Source organism: Castanea sativa, chromosome 6 (genome assembly GCF_040712315.1).
Source record: "Castanea sativa cultivar Marrone di Chiusa Pesio chromosome 6, ASM4071231v1".
In the NCBI taxonomy this organism is placed as follows: Eukaryota; Viridiplantae; Streptophyta; class Magnoliopsida; order Fagales; family Fagaceae; genus Castanea; species Castanea sativa.
In genome coordinates, this window is record NC_134018.1 from 58,005,183 (window position 1) to 58,028,434 (window position 23,252).

General features: G+C 32.8%; 2 protein-coding genes across 5 annotated transcripts; one reads left to right on the forward strand and one right to left on the reverse strand.

The window, feature by feature from the left end:
- Nucleotides 1–252: 252 nt before the first annotated feature.
- Nucleotides 253–4,271, reverse strand: LOC142641186 (metal tolerance protein 1). 4 transcript variants are annotated; one of them, XM_075815587.1, is made up of 2 exons: nucleotides 4,152–4,271; nucleotides 253–1,697 (listed from the first exon to the last, which is right to left on the reverse strand). In XM_075815587.1, exons 1-2 carry the CDS (start codon nucleotides 4,242–4,244, stop codon nucleotides 408–410), a joined length of 1,383 nt encoding a protein of 460 aa, XP_075671702.1. In that variant the 5' UTR covers nucleotides 4,245–4,271; the 3' UTR covers nucleotides 253–407. The 4 variants fall into 4 exon arrangements, with proteins under 4 accessions (XP_075671702.1, XP_075671703.1, XP_075671704.1 ...); XM_075815588.1 differs by having other exon boundaries at nucleotides 4,200–4,259; XM_075815589.1 differs by lacking the exon at nucleotides 4,152–4,271 and adding an exon at nucleotides 3,832–4,045.
- An 8,771-nt stretch (nucleotides 4,272–13,042) lies between these two features.
- On the forward strand, nucleotides 13,043–13,570 carry LOC142640267 (brassinosteroid-responsive RING protein 1-like). Its single transcript, XM_075814338.1, has one exon. It carries the CDS (start codon nucleotides 13,043–13,045, stop codon nucleotides 13,568–13,570), a length of 528 nt encoding a protein of 175 aa, XP_075670453.1.
- The last annotated feature ends 9,682 nt before the right edge of the window (nucleotides 13,571–23,252 follow it).

The following is a 23,252-nucleotide window of genomic DNA, read 5'->3' on the forward strand; positions in this document are numbered from 1 at the left end:
CTGCCATCAAAGTTTCAATTCTAATTTTCTAAATCTGAAGTAGTACTTCCATGAAGAGTGGATTATATTAGGAGGTGAACTATTGTTTTCTTTATAAGGTTTTCTTGTTAAAATAGTTGAATATCCTTGGTGGTAGTAAAGAATGCATTTCTACTTTACCAGCTAAAGGAAATAATATATGTAAATTCCAAGACACAAAAGAGAAGTTCTTAGATACTAAACATTTGCATGTTTGATGAAATGAGAGAAATCTGCTGCTTAAAATCAATTTTAGTGCTCAAAATCAGTCCCACCTTTAAGAAGTGTAACACCTACTACCAGAAAGAGCATGAAGCAACCACTTAGAAATACGAGGCATGGATACATTTAAACTTTCCCCCATGATAATTTCCCCTGTAAAGAGCCCACTAACGCTCTATCTGTATAGTTACATGACTGATGTTATATTCCCTTCTGATATAGTTTACCACATTGTCCAGCACCATGTCTGCATTTGCTTCTGGCCTGATTTTGACATGGCATGCCAATAGGACTTTCCCCACTGTGATAGCCCATATATGTAGCTCATGAATGGCCACCACTTCATCCATTTCTAATAGCCCCTTCTCGAGCTTTGTTGCATCAATTTCTCTAGGTGTGCTCTCCATCAGGACTTCAAGAATGCTCCGCAGCATTTGGAATGTAGTCCCCAATACTACAACAGAAAAAATTAGGGTGCAAATCAGATCAACTATCTTCCACTCAGGCTTATACCATATGATTGCCCCTCCAATCATTACTCCGATACTCTGGATGGAGTCCCCTAGTACATGGAGATAAGCTCCCTGTATATTTACGTTCCTTTTCTTCTTTTCATGTGCATTTTCTGGTTTATCCAGCAGTGGCTCAGCAAGATCTCCATGATGGTCATGAGCATGATGGTGTGCAGGGTCTTCAAGAGCATGTTGGTGTGCAGGATCTTCATGACCATGATGGTGTGAAGGATCTTCATGAGCATGTTGGTGTGCAGGACCTTCATGAGCAGGATGATGCTCATCTTCTGGTTGCTCCTCATGATGATGATGAGCAGAAATTGTCATATCATGGCTGTGGCTAATACCATGACCATGACCATGACCATGACCATGTTCACCATGTCCATGGCCATGATCATGGCCCAATAAAACAGCCATGATGATATTAACCACCAGACCAAATGCAGCAACAAGAAACATCAGGAAGCCATTCACCGTAGTTGTACCATTAATAAGTCTAACAATGGCTTCATATACCAAAATCCCTGCAAGCACCCAAATGAGTTGGATAGAAACCAAAGCACCAAGGATCTCAATCCTAAAAAATCCATAGGACTGACGGGGAGTGGCTTCCCAGCCAGTAGCCCATATGGAGAACAAGGAGATAGCGAAAGCTGCAACATCTGAAAGCAAATGTGCTGCATCAGTCAATATTGATAGACTATTAGCTTTGATGCCACCAACTACTTCAACACTCATGAAGACAACACAAAGTGCCACCGCAATTAAAAGCTTGCGCATTGAACTTGATCGTTCTTTAGCATCCTTAGAGTTGGATCCAGCATCTGAGAATCCACAAGGTGCTTCCCCACAAAACTTACCCGCTCCAGTGCTCCCCTCTCCAGTAGGAATATCCACACTGATTTCAATAATCTGCCTACCTTGAGAATGTTGCTCTTCCATCTGAAAATTCAAGGAGATGAGAATGACTATGAAAGAAGTGAATGTACACTAAATTGTATGAAATTGGCCAAACAGCAATTATTGCCTTTCCGCCCTATCTTTAACTGGAAAAAAAAGATGCTATTGTTTAGAAACTTTCAACATTGAGCACAGTACAGAGAATGGTAGGATTTATTATATCACTGATGACTTTAATGGCACATAAATCACCACAGAAGCAGAACAAGACCCCATGTACTAAAAAAAGAACATCACCAACAGACTATTGAATTTTTAAATGAGCTAGTAATAACCACAACCATTGGAAGTTTTTCAAATAAACAAAAAATGTGTCTTGTGTTCAAATGAAAAATGGCATTCAAGAACAAATGGTTACTCTAGATAAAAGGCAATCATAAATTTTTTTTCGCTAAGTTACACTCGCATCTAGTAGGCTTTGCACCCATAAACTCAGCCTACATCCCCCTTTTTATTGGAGAAGGAATTGCCATTCGAGCTAGATCTCATTGACTAAAAGCCAAGCACCATAATTATGCACCAAGTGCTTAAATCTTATAGTTTTGTGTTACAACTTTGAAATTATACATTTTCAAAACCTGCAAGAACAAATGAATAACGAACTTGTTGAATGCATAATTGCTTTCCCAAAGACCTGCCTAATTCATCCATTTTATTTATGGTGGTCAGGCCATTGGGTGAAACCTATAAAATCCTCTGTTAGCATTACTACCTTACTATTGAAGGCTATTGTATAGGATGAAAAACCTATAGTGCAGGTTACTTTAGAAGACCTTTAATTTATCTACTAAACTCTGCAGCCAACCTATGTTTATACAATAATGTTTCAAGTCTAAGTGATTTAAAAAAAATACTAACTCAAATTCACCCATAAAATCCTCTGTTAGCATTACTACCTTACTATTGAAGGCTATTGTATAGGATGAAAAACCTATAGTGCAGGTTACTTTAGAAGACATTTAATTTATCTACTAAACTCTGCAGCCAACCTATGTTTATACAATAATGTTTCAAGTCTAAGTGATTAAAAAAAATTACTAACTCAAACAAATATCAGAGGGAAAACAAGGCCTTCGTATTTTTTGTACAAAGAGTCGAAGACTCATCTATATAGTAAACACCAGTTAGATGGGACTTACACTTTGTTGAGTTGAGATGTGATAATACCCATTTAATAATAATCAACAAACTTGATTGGATTAGGAAATCAAACTTATGATGTTAGGATCACATACTTAATCTATAAAAACCAACCAAAATAACATTTTTTTATGTCCCCCTAACTGATCATCCATGAGCAGTTTATACATAGAGATGTTCATCAGAGGCAGTTTACTTGCCAGCAATTCCCGGATATAGCATAAACCGAGACAAAAGAAGCATTGAGCTGAGTGTTTCCTTAACACGCAGCAATCCATAAATCTTTGAACAATAAAATTTCAACATAAAAAAATGAAGGAAGAAAAATAAAGACACAGATCTAAGCTTAGACAAAGTCAAAGTAGCAGCTCAGAACAATACAGGTTATGCAAAAGATTTATAGTACCACAAATAATTCAATAAAACCCAGCAAGCAATTTCTTTTATAGGGGGAACAGGTTTTCATATATAAAAACAAACAATCAAATTGTATAGAAATGACAAGGTAATTCAGTACTCATTCACTAAAAAAGAAGATCTAGTTTCAGGAAATTCTATCGTACTGCATTAAAAAATTCAGGAGCCTTGAAGATCAGAACCAGCACAGCGAAACAGAGAATAGAAAGAACAATGATTAAGAGTGATAACAGTAACTCTGGCAAAAGTCAATGCAAGTAAACACTCCTGCTTTTGATTAAAACCTTGCCACATACAACTAAAGACAAAAACCTGTTTTCTTAACTATTTTGTCCATTAGAAGAAAGACTTCACCTAGACTCCTTTTCACCAAAGAATACAATAAACCCAGATTCAATACATGCCAAACCCAAACCAAACACCATGATTTGGTTTATATTTTGCCTTTTCTAATTGAATTACAAATATACAATTAGTATTAAGTACTACAAGCATGATACTTCACCAACCCGACAAAAAGAAACAGACAAAATGCATGACACCTCAGTAAGATACTCACTTTCAAATAGAATATCAAAGTCCTCGGATTTAAGTTTAACACGAAATGTGTAAGCAGGCACCAATCAAATCAAAACCAAACCAAAGAACAAGAGCATTCCAAAGAAACCCAGAAACAATGGAAACTAAAGTCCTGCATAAAACTAATATTGGTGTGACTGTGTAATGATTCAGAACCATCAACCTATTCCAGAATTCATAGATAATGAGTCAACGAATAAAGAACTGTTCACAACCAATAATAGAAATCTAAATAGATTAAAATAAAATAAAATTGAAGTTGAGTGAGCATAACAAATGAAATGAAAAAAACAAGGGTACCTCTGGGGTTTTCTCTAAAATCGAACACAAGGTAGAGGAGAGACCAACCTGTCTCGTCTTATATAGTAATGGATTCTGCCACTCGGGTTTCATAGTTCCCAAAATATAGTTAGTGGGTATTCTAGAACTCTTGAGATTACCATTTTAACCTTACCCAGCAGTTCAAACTTCAAAGATCCTGGCGGCCAACAAACATTTTAGTCAACGAAGTAACAAAAGCATGGGCAATTATGGAAAATGAAATTTCGGTTCATACGAGTCAATACTCACTAAAAACCAACGGATAGGTAACAAAAAAGAGATGATTTTTTTTTAAGACATGATTATGAGCAATGACGTTGACTGATGAGTGAACACGGACAAACCGTGAAATTATTGATTTATTTATTTGTTTGTTTGTTTCTGGGTTCGTTTTAAATTGGGCTCGTGGGGGTGCCCATTAGTTTAAGTTGGGCATAAGGACGGAGCCAGGACTTGGAGTTAGGGGGGCGATTTTGCTGCTAGTTGTGTGTGGTGGCTCCGGCCTTTGAGTCTATTTTTTTACTACTAAGGATTTTTGTTAAAAAATTTTTAAATGGCCAAGTAGTTTGTTCTGGGTAAAATATATTGATTGGACTTAATTTTTTTAGTTTTATTATATTGGTAATTTTTGTTGTTGAGCTAATTTTTTTGAGTTTTTATATTTTGTTTTAGATTTAATCTATTAATTTTTTATGTCCTTTAAAAGGTGAAAAATGCTAAAACTACAAAATTTTTACAAATTGCTAATGTGATAAGTGGTTATTGATATATAAAAAGTTATGCAAGTGTACGAACTAATATGAATTTGCTACTTTAATAGTTTGTATAAACATTGTAAAAACGTTTTTGGCTATAAGATTACTCTCAAAAGAATTAATGACATTATTAAGGGGGGCAAAGTGTAATTTTATTGAACAAAATTATTAAACTTAGTACCTATTAATATAATAATATTTTTATAAAAAAAATTAGGGGGGCAATGTCCAATAACAGCTCCGCCCATGCATAACTGAATTGAGTCCAGTGTCTATTCAAGAGTCATGTGCTGTATCCCTTCGGCTACAAGAGTTCAAGCTGAGGCCCAAAGAAGGAATCTTGAGGGAGCAAATGATGGTGGTGGCTAATCTGATTCAATATGTGAGGGATTTGTTGAAGACATGACTGAAGCTGATATCGTAAATATTTCAATTCCTAGAAGTTCCAAGGCTTGATAGAGTTGTGTTACGTTTAAATCTGCCTACAAATTGGAACACCAACACACATTTTAATCAAAGTAGCAAAAAGTTTGTGGAAAAAAAGTATAGTCGGTAGAAGATTGTGATGGTTACATAATTTTTCTGTTACATCTATATCTTTTGAGTTTTACTGGAGACTTAAAATATTGTTTTGGAGAGTACCAATAGAAGTTTTTTTATTTATTATTTTTTATAACATCCCGAGCAATGTTAGAATCACATTAACTTACATAATTTTTGTCACAACTTATCACTTGGCAATTTGTGATATGTGGTGGTAGATCCATGTGAGACCACACCTCTTACACTCACAACTCATGTTACCATTGGTGTCTATCATGAGCACCTACGATGGAATTTAGTGCTAGCTATTGTAAGCCCACCCTAATATGAACTCAAGGGTACATCATTAGCCTTGAGAATTAGGATGGAGAGGTGTTGTCAATTATTGGTTTTGGTCTAAGAACCACTTGATCCCTAATAGAGATCTACTAGTCCTACTAGAGTTTTTTTTTTTTTTTTTTGAGAATTAGATTCATGAGAATCTGAAATATTGGATGGATTGGTCTTTACTCTTTAACACATGTTCATAGGCAATAATTCTAAAAAGATATTATAATTAAGGAGAATCATACTGTAATACCTGTACCTAAAAAAAGAAAGAAACGTTTATAATATTTGAGTTAAAAAATTAATTAGCGGTTTAATGAGTCAATGGGTAATTTTTTTAAAGATAAAAGATACAAGTATATCGATATGTAAAGAAAGAAAAAAAGTATACAAAGGAGATCTGAAAGGTAAAACGTAGTCAAACAAGGAATACTAAACCAGAACGCCTAAAATAGCAAGAAGTCAAAACAAAACTAGGGGTCTGCAGAAATTTTTATTTTTATTTTTAAAAAGCCCAAAAACTCTAAGGAGGTTTTTGCTATGTCACCATTGGGGGTGGTAAAATTGGACACAACCCGCAAATCTGACATGACACGATACAAAATTAGCAGGTTATGGGTTGAGGCTTAATGGGTTTGTGTCATATTCGGATTGACACAATGGACCCGTTTGATTAACGGGTTGGGTTAAGGTTCAACCTATGGAACCCGTTCGATCCGTCTGACCAGTTTAATTAAATGAAATTTTACCAATATACCCTTCAAACTCTAGGTATATAAACTTATTAGTTGTTGTAGTTTATTTTATTTGACATATTGTAATTGATTATTTATGATATTGGGATATGTTTTAATTTTGAATGATTATTTGTGATGCAGTTACTCATTAGTTCTGAATTTTATATTTAAAATATTTGTTTGCTTGTTTTTTCATAAATGTTTTTCTTCATTTTGATAAAATCAAATAAACATGTCGACACGACTGACCTGTTTAATAAATGAATCGTGTTAGGGTTGAGGAATCTTGACCCGTTTAATAAACATGTCGAGTTAGTGTTGATCCATATAGTCGGATATGTATGAGTTGACACAACACGAACCCGACACGCGAACATGAATTGTCACCCCTACTCACCATGAGGAGCTGCTATTCAGCCATAGTCCAGTAGCCCCGTCAAAGATAACCTTTGGTTGTAGTTGGAGTGATCAAAATAGTATTTGTTCCATATGTAGAATAAGGTTATTTAACTCTTAAGATCAACTTCTCTTGGAGTTATACATTCAACACAAACAAAAAATTTGCAAAAGGGAGAAGATTGAATTTGAATATTTGGAGATAAAATCAATCAAAATATACCTAAGGTAAGAGATCCTATCTAATATCTTTAACTTTTTTTTTTTTTTGGTTTCATATTTGCATAGCTTAGGGTTTTGGAATTTGGGGGGTTTTCATGACAATGATTAGGCTAATTGAGTTTAAATAACATCACACTTTGATGGATTTAAGGTCTTATTGTTAGATTATTAATAACTTGATTTTTGGAGGGGATTAGTACCAAAAGTAGTCATAAGTATGATCTTTACTCAGAATTTCCTAACAAAAATTTCATAGTTAGATTCTACTAAAACAATTGAGTGGGAACCAGAGTTTGTTTGTGAGAAGGAGTTATAGAAATTAAATGTTCCAAACAAAGCTCATTCACGGGTCACATGGTTGTGGGGAGAGTGTGGCTCTCCTATGACTTAATTAGGTTTGGCAAACGACCATTATGATCCATTTGCCCCTAAAAGACTAATAAGCTCCACTTTGGGTGAAAATTTAGCCTAAAATGTGTAGTTCCTAAAATATTAGAAACTTTAAGAAGCAATTTTTATGGATACTCTTAGAATTATTAGGTGAAAATTTTAGGCTAGTTTTGTTCTAGTTCATAAGCAATTTAGTTTTCGTACTCTCTCAATGGACTTGATTTACACCCTTCTACTTTAGTCTAAATCAATTAAGGCCCAGTCCAACCCAAGTTAAACAAAATATTGAGCCCAAATTTGGTTCACCGAAATCTACCCCAAAAGTCTACCAAAATCAATATAAAATTACAAAAATGCACTACACCTTACAAAAATTACATAAATGCCACTTTACCAAAATTATAGAAATGTCCTCCTCACTTCACCAAAGTTACAGAAATGCCACAAACTTCATGCAATTACAAAATTGCCTCACCTTCCACCCCAAATTACCAATTATCCCTAAACTTTACCAAATCACATGAGTACCGTTTAAACTCCAAAAAAAAAAAAAAAAAAAACCAAATTACCCTTGAACTCCACTGAAATGACCTAATTACCTTGAAACCCCATTAAAATTACTAGATTACCCCAACATTGAATTACCTTAATATCGATACACTACACATAAATTACTAGAACATCACATAAACTCACATAAATTACTATATTATCTCTATTTTCACCTAACCCCTCTAAAACCTCATGGAAAATATGGCAATGCCCTTGTAATCTTCCATAATTATTAGAAAACTCCTTAGAGTCTGTTTGGTTAGAGGTGAAACAAGGAAGATAGAAATTAGCAGAGAGAAAACTGATTTTATAGGTGTTTGGTTGGAGAGAAGATATTGATGGAAAATTGGTGGGGCCCATATGTTTTCTCTCATGGCCCACCAAAATTCTATCTCTACAATTTGGAGAAAAAATATAGGGGAGAGAAATAGTTGCAACCAATGACTAAATTACCCTCTATTATTTTTTTTTCTTTCTTAGGTGGTGTGCTGTCGCAGGCAACCAAAAATAAAACCTATACTCCTAAAAATATATGCAGTAGTACGAGTAAGGATCGTTCTCACGGAGAGTATCTAGCCTAGTTTTATGCTACGTGAACAAGGAGGGGGGGTTTGAGTATAATGAAAAAAACTTTAAGAAAAACAATTAAGGAACAATTCAAATTAAAATATCGAAATTAATCAAAAGAACAAACCTTGGTCTAAGTCAACAACCACCACCAGAATTTACAACTGATCATTGATGCAAGTATATATCAATTCAAACTTTGAATATTCACCGTTGGAACTATTTTCCCATCTCTCCTTAGTCGCAGTTAATTAGAAAATAAGTGATCTAATCAACCCTAACTACTAAAGAACCCAATACAAGGGCTAAGGTTTAATCTAGTAACAACCTTGAGAATTAGAGAGATTGATGAAACTAAACAACACAAACACAAACGGTTGTATTTAATTTAGTCGAGCGTTCTTCCCAAGATCTAATAATTTCTGATGCAGCAAATCATTAAATCTTGGTTGCTTTACAAATTAGAGGGATCAAACAATTACAGATTTGATATCTAACATAGCAGTAGATTGCAATTAATAATAAACTAGTAGGTCTCCTAGTAATTAAACGAGACAATCATGAAAATAGGTATAGAAGAACATCCGATACTCAAAGCATAAAATTGAACAGCAAAAACAAATTGGATCTCACTGTTTTATTGATTACTAGGCTTCTGTTTCCTTCGACCAAGTATAAAAGTTTAGCCAAGCAGGGCCATGATAGAAACTCAAAGGAGAAGTCAAAGAAGAGGGGAGAGAGAGGCGTGTGTGAAGTGTGATTTTTCCCACCCCTTTTACACGTTAATTCCCCCTTTCCCAAGCCTACAAAATCTCCTAAAAATATTCTAAATAATAATATCAAAATCTGACTAATTAAGGAAAAATATTAAAAATAAAACAAAATCCTAATATAACTAGGAAAGTGGTGTTTTTCATATGGAATTTTCGTGCATTAGATCTAGAAGCTTTCAAAAATAAACCCCATCAGATCCGCATATTAGAATTGCAGGCTAAAGAATGTTCCAGAACGTCAACAATGCAGGTATAGCAAATTCAAGCCCGATTTCGACCTTGATGCGGCCCGTATCTCTCAAAAATCAAAACATGAAAGTTGTAGAGCTTTGTCTTGTCATTCCATAGCATCTTGAATCATCTCAATCGAAGCTCGGATGAGAGAATTATGTCCAGATTACAAAGCGATGTCAAAGCTGTCCAGAATCGTCCAATTAGCTACGTTTTGCACTTAATGCCTCCATTTGCATCCTAAATCAAGATATAAGAATAATGAGTAGATTTAGGCACCAAATGAGTGTAGAAGACTAAACATTAAGGGAAACAAATATGATATTTTGCATTCTCATCATTAGACGTTGATGTTGGCTCTCTCTCTCTCTTTTCCTGGGACATGGACTTGTTGGTTCCTCTCTCTCTCTCTCTCTCTCTCTCTCTCTCTCTCTCTCTCTCTCTCTCTCTCTCTCTCTCTCTCTCTCTCTCTCGGGCATATATAGTTTTGCTCCTTATTTTCTTCTTTTATTTATTTATTTAGGGTTTAACTAGACATGAATTTTTTTTATATACTTTTTTTTCCTAGGCATAATTTTTCTTTTCTAATAAATTTAGAGGATTGCCTCTTCTTTTTTTTTTTGGTTGTTTGCCACTTTTTTTTTTTTAATTGTGAATCATTTTTTTAACAAGAACATATGAGTAAATTTATACAAACTCTATTTTTTTTTTCATCCACCCCCTTTTCCTCTCCCTACCAAACACAAATGAGAGAAACTAAAATTTCTTCTTTCCTCTCCCACATTTTTATCACTTTTAATTTTTATCCTCCCACTTTTCTACCATTCTAACCAAACGGACTCTCAAACTTCACCAAGATTACCAAATCATCCTTAGAGCTTTCCGAAATTATCAAATTAACCCCGAACTTGGTTAGAGATATTTGATTGTCTCTAAAACCTTCAAAATTACCGGATTGTGCTAAAAGCTCATGAGAATTATTAAACTATCCTTGCACTCCAAAAAAATTATCAGATTACCACTGAACTCCACCAAAATGATCAAAACACGGACCTATATCAGCTTGTACCTGTCATACTGGGTATGAATTGATATTAATATTTTAGCTTGGACAAGGAAAAAAAAAGAAAAAAACAATGACAAAGGTTTATGAAACATGTTGGGCTGATATATTTTTAGACTTAGAAAATATGTGTTTTAACATCTACGTTTATAAATATGTAAATAAAAAAATACATCTATATTTATTTATTTATGTATGTATGTATGGTAACCTCAAAATAGTATACTAGTATATAAATATTTCGTTTTTTTATATCAAACCGAAACTCTGATACAATATTAACAACTTTGGTTTGTCCTGGGTATTATATTGTCTTGGATGGTGATTGGTGAGTATGGCAGTATGCACACTGCATTATTGGAGGTTTCCAAATTCCAATATATAATTGAAACATTATATAAGCCAAGTATATATTAATATGTCAATTATATATTTCCATTAAATGATAATGCATGGTTTAGCACAGGGATGAACCCAGGATTTCAAGTTAGGAAGAGCCAGAGATAAGCAAAAAAAAAAAAAACTTCAAATACGCATTCATATATTATTAACAAACTATCAAGTATCAACCAATATAAATGCACAAAATTATTGTATCTTAATATATTAAGATGCAATCATCTATCAACAAAAACAAAAGACACAAAACACTATTATTTCTTAATACATTATCTATGGAAAAAGGAACTAAACACTATTAATTTGTTATGCACTACCAACAAGCACTTTTCCTAACTTTACCATTTTTATTCCTTAAAAGTTGAATCACTGTTCCTCTCTCTGTTACTTGTCTTTATTATTGCTCGTTTTAGGGTGATTCAGGATTCTTAAAAACTACAGATATAAAATAATTGTTACTTTTATATAAAATAATGAATTTAATTTAATTTTTTTTAGAAATCTTAAATAAGGTGGGATTTAAAAAAATATTTATTTATAATCTTATTCACTTTTTATATAAGATTTTTAACTTAGTATTTACTTATGGGCACATGGCAATCTTGTAAATAAGGAAGAATATAGGAATATTTTTATAGGAAGTTTCCTAGAAGTTTCTTGAATCTCTCCACTGCTCAACACGTGTTTTACTTTTACCATCATATCTCTTTTCTTTATTTTCGCAACCAAATTTCATTCTCCTTCTCAGCATCTTCTTCTTCACATCCTCCGTAAAAGATCAAAGGATGCCATAAGTAAATAGTAAGTTTGCCCAAGTTTCGAGTCATTCAAGAAGGCAAAATCGAACAATCAGCAACAAGATGGGTCTCACGTGGCAACGTGGGTGTGAGTGCCTCTTGGTCTATCTCGCAGGAATTAATTTAGTTTCTCTGTCTCGACTATTCTCTATTTTTCTTTTTCTTTTTTCACTCATTTTTTTGTTTTCTTTTTTCTTAATAAAATTTGGATTTGTATTTTTTTTTTAAAGATTTACATGAGCTAAATTAATGTTCATGATTTTGGAGGGGGTCTAAGCTACAACGTAAAAGGGTACAAGTATAATTTTTTTTTTTTTTTTAATACTGAAATTTACCTACTAAATTTTCTTTTTCTTTGGGCCAGGGGGCCTGGGCCCCCTTGGGCCCCACTTGGGCCCATCTCTGGTCCAGCACTAATTATACTTTTGACGAAAAAAACATATAAACAAGAAGGTTCTATTTCTATTCGGCTTTGACATATGTGAGGTTGAGTGTTATTCTCACTAGTTAGCCGGGGAGGTAAGATAAAAAAATAAATAAGTGAATAAAGCACACGTAACTATCGTAGCAGGTTTCAGTATTAGTACTATTTCCATATTCTCCCCAAAAAATGGTTTCTGTCCTTCCAAGGTTATTATTTTAATGGATAATATCGTAATATTGTTTTACACTAAAGAAAGAGTAAACTAAGTACAAAATTCTTGAATAGTTTATAAATACATGTTTTTCATTCAATATATATATATATATATATAATATCGTAATATTGTTTCACACTAAAGAAAGAGTAAACCAAGTACAAAATTCTTGAATAGTTTATAAATACGCGTTTTTCATTCAATATATATATATATATATATATATATATATATATATATATATATATATATAAAATATCGTAATATTGTTTCACACTAAAGAAAGAGTAAACTAAGTACAAAATTCTTGAATAGTTTATAAATACGTGTTTTTCATTCAATATATATATATATACCCAACCAACTACTCAAGCATCAAGCTAAGGCTCTCATATATATATGTCCTCCTCCTTCAGAAGTTCCTTACTTTCATCAATCTCATAATTCTAGTTCTCAAAGGTGATATTGGTATCTGAATACATGAAAATGCCAAAATTTATGCCAAATCTCCTAAACTTCCTGGGTAGGCTTATATTCCTTGTTTTGGTGGCCTTCTTTTATCCACATAAGTGTAGGGAGTCAAACCAAGATTGCAACTCAAACCAAGACTCTGTTGAGGAAGAAGATATAGATAGCCCCTCACCCTTGATGGTTCAGGTACCATTCACAGGTTCCGTTGTCTCAAAGTTGATAAAGAAGAAGTTACCAGTGGTAGAACTCAGCAATTTTCTCAAACAATCAAGAGCTCAAGAGGGAGAGGACTCCATTTTATGTGCAATATGCTTGAATTGCATTGAGAAAAGTGAAGAAATTAGAGAGCCTGCAAATTGTAGTCATGTGTATCATAGAGAGTGCATAGATGGGTGGGTGGATCATGGTCAGGTAACATGCCCTTTGTGCAGACTTAAGCTACTGCCTGCACTGTCTGAGGAAGTGAAAGATGAGAAAGATCCATGGAGGATGGAGAGGATTGCTTATCTCTTTGGTGAGGACTATGTTATGTGTTAGGATAGTGTTTTTATCTTGTTTGTATTTTCAAACTTTCATGACAGTACTGGACATAGGTGTGTTTGACTCTATGTATGTACCATTGATCCAAGTAAGGTCAAGAGGATAATAGAATTAGCTGCATCTTAATGACTTTCTAATGATCCAACACGTGTGCAGGATTTTTTTAAAAGAAATAATTGTAATATGCAGTTAACTCCAGAGATTAAACCATTTCTCCATAACTTCTAAGTATTTTGTGCATAAAAAGATATCAATTCATCTACACGCTATTGTAGTAATTTTACAATAAATACTATATAACTTTTTCTTTATTTATAATTCTATAGTTAAAAAAACTGAACAATGACATGAGTTACAAATTTATCGACAAACACTAGTAAGTTTGAAATTATTACAATATCTACTCCATGTAATTACGTAAATTGATAGTGTAATCTATAATACAAGTTTTTATTATTAGTACCCGTCTTCAAGTGGTTTATTTATTGGATCCAATATAGTACTTGAGTTTCAAATGAAGTCATATTCAATTTGCCACCAAGAAGTTAATACTTAATACTATTCTTGCCAACAGCCCCTTCTAGAAAATGCATATTCTATACCGTCCAAAGATTGTAAGGTTCACAATGTATATATATTTTCCTAGCAAGCCAAAAAATCTATAATTAAGAATGAAGAAACTGGAATGCGGGGGACCCAGGGGGTTGGTAATTTAGGGATTTTTCAAGATTTTGTACTTTCCTTTTTCCCCTTCTTTAATTTACAGTCCAAGATTTCTAGTAACACTTGACCGTTTCAAAACTTTGCTTCAAGGTATTGTCAAAAGAATCTTCAAATCAACAGCCACATAGTCGTTCTTACAAAGTGGGTTTTTTTTTTTTTTTTTTTTAGAAGATTCAAAGTGGATTATTTGATATAAATTTTTAATTCATTTCTTTCCGTACGTATGAGTATAAGTAGTAGCTAGAGCTTGGAATGTGTAATTTTCAAATACAATGAAGCTTTATTATTTGTAAAATTATTGTAAATTATAACTTACCACTTCGTAGTTGGACCGGAAAATTGGGACATAAATCGGTTAACTTGCTTGAAGCCGAAAGATTAGAACGGGTATATTGAACCCATAAAAAAAAAAAAGCTTAACCAATACCCGACCAATAAAACATGTTGAGTCGGGATTATTTATTTATTTTTCTAATTTATTGTTGGATTTAAAGGTAATGTATAATCTATGCCAAAAATCGTTCCTGGTTCGATTTTAAAGTGATCAATTTAGTTATAACATTTTTTTTTTTGCGAAAATAGTTATAACATTTAAGATGTTAATTTCTTATTATTGACTCATTGTATAATAAAGTTGTATTAAATTTTTTATAATGTAGATGAAAATATTGATGACATTATTTATTAGCTTGAACTGCGATTCTTAAATATGAATATTTTTAATATTGAGTATTTTTTTCATAGGTTACTAAGCTTTGTTATATATACTAGCCACTGAGCACGCGCTCACGCACGTGCTTAGAGGCTTTTTTATTTTTTGATAAAGATTAATAATTTTGCATTTATTATAATTTGAGATTTTTACTTTTTCCAATCACCAAAAAAAAAAAAAAAAAATCTAAGGACGTGATGAATATGTGGGGTGAGTTTTGTAGATTGGAGGAGTTTTAAAACTAACAAAAGAGTGATCTTATTTTGTAAGGAATTAGTGAGTAGATGTAGGAATTTAAATCAACGTAAAAGTAGGAGTTTATTAAAAGCAGGAAAACATTTTAACGTAGAAGTAAGAATTTATTATTTTTGTCAATTTACTATTTTAACCCAATTTTTAAGTTTTAGGTAGGGGTATTTTTGATAGTAAAAAAATCAATAACTAACTTTCTTTTACCAATTTACTATTTTAACCCAATTTTTAAATTGTTGGTTAATTAATTTTGGGGTATTTTTGACAGGAAAAAAAAAACAATAACTAACTTTATGAATTCTCTTAATATATACAGATTAAAACTCAATATTTATAGGTGATTTAACTTTATTTAAGTTTTACATACGACATATGTGATTGAGATTTGACATCTACAATTTGAAATGTAGCTTTTCTTTTCCTCTTTTATGAAATCATTTGATTAATTAGTGAACTTTGAAATTAATTATTAGTACCTAGACTTAAAAAAAATAATGTATTTTCTAACTTTCATTTTTTTGAGTTTAATTTCTATGTTACCTTATTTGTTATTGAAAGAAATATATTCAAATTTCTTATTTTTTTTATTTTTTTAATGTAAAAAAAAAGTATGATAAACTAGCGAAATTTGGATAATTTTTTTAATAAAAAAAATCTGAAAATCTTTATTGAAAGAAACTTAAAAGAAGGAAACAGACATCCCAGGAGCTACGTCCAACTTAATGACATATTGACATCAACCAAAACAGAAGGCCTTATTATAGATGGATCTATCACCAATTATGTAAGGGCCAGACTACAAATACATGGGCTGCTTGGTTTGCAGCTCTATTAACCCAGCAAATTTTGGACAAGTATCATAAAAAGAGCAACTCTTTCTTTCTGATACGAATCAAGCCCAGACGAACATACTTTCACCCGACCCAACCCATATGCCAAGTCTATAATTTTGTAGTTATAGCTACAGTTTTTATCATCTTGGCCCAAGAAATTATACTGAACTTTCTTATAGTTTATATTAAATTTTATAATTGGGTGAACCAATCAAGAAAGCCATATAATATAAAGGAACAATTATCAATGTAAATTTTACCTTGTAAACTAAACAATATTATACACATTTGTAAAAAGTACATAATATTGTACACATTTACAAAAAAGTATACAATAAAATACACATTTATTTAGTCTTCAATGTAAATCTTACATTGATAATATAATATAACTCATAATTTTTCATATATAAATTTAATGTATTTTGTAAGGAGTATAAAACAATTGAGCATAGAAGAAAAAATAAAGTTTAAATTGCACATTTGGTCTTCAAACTTTGTGCCATGTTTCAAAATGATTTCTATCCTTTAAAGTGATTCATTTTAATCCCTATATTTATATAATTGTTCCAAAAATGTACTTAGCATCAAGTTGTGAATGGAAAAGGGTGACGGGACAAACATAAGTCATTTAATCCAAATAATTTTGTTGACATGGAATTGATGTATCATTATACATTAAATACAAAAACCCTCAAAACCCTAACAAAAATGAAAAAAAAAAATCTTTTACTTCTTCCTACATTTTTTTGACGAAACAAACACTAACCCAAGCTTTAAAACCCAACGACCTTCAAAATAATACTCATATTTCTTGGACTCTTTTTGTGAAAGGGAAAAGTTAATGAATGTCCTAATAGTATTAGTTTAGATAATATTTTTAGAAAATTTTTATAGGAAAAAATAGCAATTGATTTGTTTATATATATATATTATATTTTCCATGAATGTAATATCAAAATATTCTTAAAATAGACCATTAACAAATGCCCTTAACTGGAAATGCATGTTTCTACCACCACGCATGTTTAGTACGATGATCACTATATAAATATAAATGCTTGTAGAGTGTAGAGGGCAAGGGCCGGAGTTCAAGTATCCGGTTAGGGCTTCACACACATATACACTTAAATTAGGATTTAGGCTAGAGTAGAAATTTTATGTTGTATAAAAAAAAGAAAAAAGAAAAGAAATGCATGTCCCTCCTACATAACCCATATGCTTAATCAACTTTAATCCACAATATCTCTACCTTTAAAAAGTCAAACCTTTTCCCTTTCCTAAACTTTCTCCTAAATTTTTTGACCAACCAAACACCGACCTAAGTTCCAAAACCCAACATTACATAAAAAAAAAAAATAAAATAAAAAAAAAAAAAAAAAAAAAACTTAAGGTGAAAGTGTCCATGCAGATCTTGAACTGGATAGCCATGGAGTCATTAGGTAGAGAGGCAGGAAACGACGTCGTGTAGTCAATTAAGTCAAGACACTGTGTAGATCCAGACCAAGAGGTTGAGTTAATGGGTTGAGGCCTTTGTAGTTTGAACAATTAAGGGGGTGTTTGGTTTGTGTTTTCAGACAGCAATTTTCAGTTTTTAAACAACATTACACGTATTTTCACACACTTTTTTACCCACACGAATTTCTACAAATGTTTTCAAATAACAATTTTCAGTTTTTAAATACATGTACCAAACGGGCCCTAAATGTTTTTGATTTTTTTTTTTTGGTGTGTGTGTGTGTGTTTTTGTTTTTGTTTTTTTTGTTTTTTTGAGCATTTGAAGATTTAAACAGATTTGTGAAAGCAATATTAAAGTGTCAATCCGCCCTGGTTTATTGGGGAAGAATTTCTCGCATCCAATGCAGACCGACAATCCATTAATTAGTATTAGTAAATTAACTTGGGTTTATTTTTGGGGTGTTTTCTATCTGTTTTTTAGGCTTAAGCTTAGGCTTTGGCTTTTTTTTTTTGTTTTTGAAAGTACTAAGTATTTTTAACACACACATGACACATAAGGATAGGGAGAGGGGAGAAAGTAGGCTTTGGCTTTTGAGTTTACACACAAGTAACAAACTATTTTGTTTAGTATTTTGTGCAGTTTAAGAGATATCTTTTGCAATGCTTATTGCAAGATTGAATTATTTGGTCCCTACTAAACAATAAAGCATTCAAAGTTTCAATTTATGCGAGAAGTGAATGAAAAGGGTTTTGAGTATTTTTAACCAAATATAAGTTGTAGATAGAATTATTTGGTCCCTACTAAACAATAAAGCATTCAAAGTTTCAATTCATGCGAGAAGTGAATGAAAAGGGTTTTGAGTATTTTTAACCAAATATAAGTTGTATGTAAATTGAGTCGGCTAAAAAATTATACTAAAAATCTATAGTAACTTTTTAGCGAGTGTAGGTTAAGTTGTGCTAGACATAACACATTCTCTTAAACAATATAAAATAATTACCCTTATGACAAGTATATATTAATTTACCAAATTTTATCAATTTAATACAAACTATAAGGAGGATTAATAATACTATTGTGAGTGCCCAAGGACTGAGGAGAATCTTTGGTGAAGAATCCCATGTGGGCCCCCCATAAAAGTGTGACTTACCCGAGGACTCCCCATACCCAACCTGAAGTACCAGGGCAATGGAAGAAAGCATCTTGAAGAAGGCACACCTCTTCCCTCCGCATTGAATGCATTGCAGCAACTTTATCAATCACATTAATGGAAAAGTGACCTAAACAGTGGCACCACAGCTAGCAACCCCCATTCTTTTGCCTAGAAAGAAGCTTTGATGGGTTGAGATGCAAAGGAGGGGGAGTATAAAAGGGGAGGGAGCTCCTCAATTATGGGAATGTGGAATTCTTGGGAGGAGGAAAATAAGTGTAGAACATAAAGACCAGAACAGTAATGAGTAACACAGTGTAAGACCGGCATAAAATCCTTGTGTAAGAACACACCCTCAAAGCGATCTGAGGATAGATTTAATACAAAGTACTCTTCAGAATACTCTCCCTTATCCCTGTTAGGCTCTTCAACTCCTAACTCAGTCTTAGTTAAACCCCCAACGGAATTTCCTTCCCACTCTCTATACAAATTAGTTTGTTTTGGGCTTAACTCCGAAACCAAGGCCTCGCCATTCTTCGTGCGCTTGGGCTTCCAGGATCGGTCCACTTACAACTATCTAAAAAGTTAAAAAAGTATTATTAAATCTAATTATAAATAAGAAAATTTGTAATCTCATCATTTTTCATAGGATAAATAATAATTTTTTTTTTGCTGAATAGGATAAATAATAATTACAAAAGTAATGTGAACCTGTCAATACACACACTTTCAATTGCTTTTTGCTCCATCTTTTAACATCAATAATGCTGCCATCTTTTGATTTACTCCATTTGTAATAATCTCTACTTGACAGAAATATTAAGTGTGATAAAGCAAATTAAATAATTGCCGCTTGTTCAAACTTCAAACCACAACGCAAGAATTCAATCAAATTCCAATTGTAACACTCTTAAATAAAAAATAATGATATTAAAATTTTTATTAAAAAAATCCAACAGTCACTCAAATAAGCTACTAGAGTCTCCTGGCTGACGTCCCCTTCCAATTGAAATGTCACAGCAGAAAGGTATAATTATATATTATACTAACATTTAGTGTGAGTTGACAAAAATTATTTTTGCCAACTTATTTTACTATTCAGCTTATTTTTACTACTATTCATGAATCTCACTGCACTTTTTCGTACTATTTCACTTAACTTTTATATTTATCTATAGTATTTTGAGCAAAAAGTTTTCAGTTTTAGTAAAATAAGCGGATTCTAGACAAACCCTTAACTATCTTTTTTTTTAAAGAAAGTTTCAACCTATGACATTTGTTTCTAATGATAGCTTTTTTATCATCAGACTAAGACACCAATCGATTTTCGGAATAGGCGGGATTGAACCCCAAATCTCTTATTCAATTATCAGAGACTTTACCAGTTGAGCTAACTGGAAGTTCTAGAACCCACAACTAACTATCTTAATATCTAATATAGAAAATAAATCCCAAATGTCACAACAAAGGAACCGTTATGTTATAATTAATTAACTAATTAGTTTGGGTATCACACCATCCTCATTATATATATATATAGTGACAGGGTCAGAAAATTTTCTCAAGGGGTCAAGCCAAATATATCATTATATTTTGGCAGTTTTAATTCTCTATATAAATGTGTATGACTTTATTTTTGAAAAGAAAAAAAACAAAAATCTTTTGCTATAAAGAGATTTTTTTAATATATTTATATGGAAAATTATAGAATATTCTGAGAGTATCATAAATATGTAGTCCCCCCTCACATAAAGTGTGGGTCCTACCATGAATTTAATTAGTGGGATTCACATTTATGTGAGAGAGAAGTATGCATTTATGGTACTTCAGGAGTATTCTATAATTACTCTATTTTTATTAATTTATACTTTAAATGCTCCTAAAATTAATGACTTATATATGACAAAAAAAGTCAATTTTAAAAGAAAAATAAAGGAAATAGCAATAAATTAAAGAGCATTATTTATATATATTTTTTAATGAAAGGGGACCATCACTTAAAATTTACTCAATATTTTAAAATTTTAACATTAAATAGAAGGGGAGGGGGCATTTTTAGAAAATTCATGGCGCCCCTCCCTCTGGCTATGTATATATATAAACAGAAAAAAAAAAATATACCCAACAAAGTTAAGCGCAGGCAAACAATAAGTGTGGGCACACCTATTATTTTACAATTTTTTCACCACCGTTTATATATATATATATATATATATATATATATATATATATATATATATATATCACTACAAAACACGCGGGTCTTAGGCCGTGTTTTTTTCAGCCGCGTTTGCAAAAACGCGGCCTAAGACCCTATTTGGGCCGCGTTCCTCAGAAACGCACCCACAGCACCTGATTTATGGCCGCGTGGGTTGAACGCAGCCCAAGCCCAATTCTATAGCTGCGTTTTTTGGGTCTTCAGCCGCGTTTTAAAAACGCGGCTCTAGTTCTGTCCTAAAGCCACGTTTATTAAAAAACGCGGCCACAGTTACGCCTGAAGCTGCGTTTTTTAAACGCGGCTTCAAGAATCCCTGAAGCTGCATTTTAATAAACAGGGCTAAAAACCTAAGTATAAATAAGAAAGAACAAATCTCTTTACCAAAAAAAATCCCTTCACCTCTGAGCTCTTCGAACCCAAATCCCTCAAAGCCCTTCGAACCCAAATCCCTCAAAACCCAAACCAAACCAATCCCAGTCCTCTCCTTCACCGGCGGCAAAATCGGCGAGACCCAAACTCAAGTCCACCCCCCCCGCATCGTCACCGACCTCTAAGACCAAGCCGCAACGGCTTGCCTCCCGACCTCTCCTTGCCTTGGGTCTCTCCCTCTCTCTCTCCAACTCTCAATCTCACTCAAGCCACTGACAGGGCCGACTAACAGTAAGTTTTTAAAATTGATTGTTTTGATTTTTGTTTTAGGGTTCCGATTTTTGGTTTAGGGTTTTGATTTTAGGTTTAGGGTTTCTATTTTGTGATTGTAGGGTTTCGATTTTGTGATTGTAGGGTTTCGATTTTAGGTTTAGGGTTTTGATTTTAGGTTTAGGGTTTCGATTTTGGGTTTAGTGTTTCGATTTTGGTTTAGGGTTTTCATTGTAGGGGTTGATTTCAATGGAATCCCCTCACAAACTATACTTAATACTACTTGGAAGTTGTCATGTTCCTTCGAGTTTTGAATTTTTTCTTCTGCTTTCCCTAACTTTGGTTAAATACATAACAACGTTGTTATCTATTTACTATTTATTATACAGACACTCACATATGTGTATAGTTGCCATAATATATTGACTGTGGAGCTAAACTGTAATGGATTCAATATATGCGCACATTAGTTTTTGGGAATAATCGTACAAACACTATTAAGTGCAGTTCATGCTTAAGTGACAAATTGGATATTTGTGAAAATGCTAGGTAGTGTCTAGTATAAACCTAAACTTTAGGGGAGATTTTTTTTTAAAAAAAAGGCTAATTTCGAGGGAAAAAAAGAAGCAAAAGAAAAAAAAAATATTTGTAATTTATTTTTGTCGGCATATGGAAAGTGACATAAAACTCAAAATAAATAAGAAGATGGTCCCAACCAAAAGATGAAAACAATAAAGAATTTCATTTTCTTTTAATTAGGAATTTGAGGGTTGGGAAAAATCATATTGATTTTAGTTTTCTAGAAGTGATTTGTAATTAGTTTGCTCTAGACCAAGCGCCACGGCACCGCCTCCACCCTCACTGCCTTGGGTCTCTCCCTCTCTCTCTCGAACTCTCAATCTCACTCAACACACTGAGAGGGCCAACTAACAGTAAGTATTTTAAATTGGGCTTTTTTGATTTATGTTTTAGGGTTTCCATTTTTGTTTTAGGGTTTCAATTTTTGGTTTAGGGTATTGATTTTAGGTTTAGGGTTTCGATTTTGTGATTCTAGGGTTTCGATTTTAGGTTTAGGGTTTCGATTTTGTGATTGTAGGGTTTCGATTTTAGGTTTAGGGTTTTGATTTTAGGTTTAGGGTTTCGATTTTGGGTTTAGGGTTTCGACTAACCGTAATTTTTTTCCAAGTGTCAGACCTCTGAATGTCCTCAGGTTTTTCTTAAAATAAAATTTGGGCGTTTATTAATATTTAGTTTTGCATATTTTGGTTGGCTGGTTCTGATTTACCTAATTAGGTTAGATTCGGTTTTTTTAAGGTTTTGATTTAACATCACACTTTATTTGGTTGGCCTTACCAAGTCTGTCTTTGTCTCTCTTCTTCTAATTTTTAGAGACCCTGTTCTGTGTTTTTTTTTTTTTTTTTTACAAGATATATTTTTGATGGTGGAATGTTTGAAATGAATAATAGAAACCAGTAGGCTGTAATTGTTCTTCATGGCATGAGAAGAGAATAGAGGCAACCCCATTACCCAAAGTGTTCGGCAAAGTGCTGCCATTATATTTTTGTAGCGCCATTGAAACATAAACTGTATTCTACCTGGAAGGCAACAAGGGTATTCACATGTAGACAAGAGCTTGGAGATGGAAGGAACCCCTAGAAGCATCTATGTAATGTTTGTAGTTGAGGATGGTTGA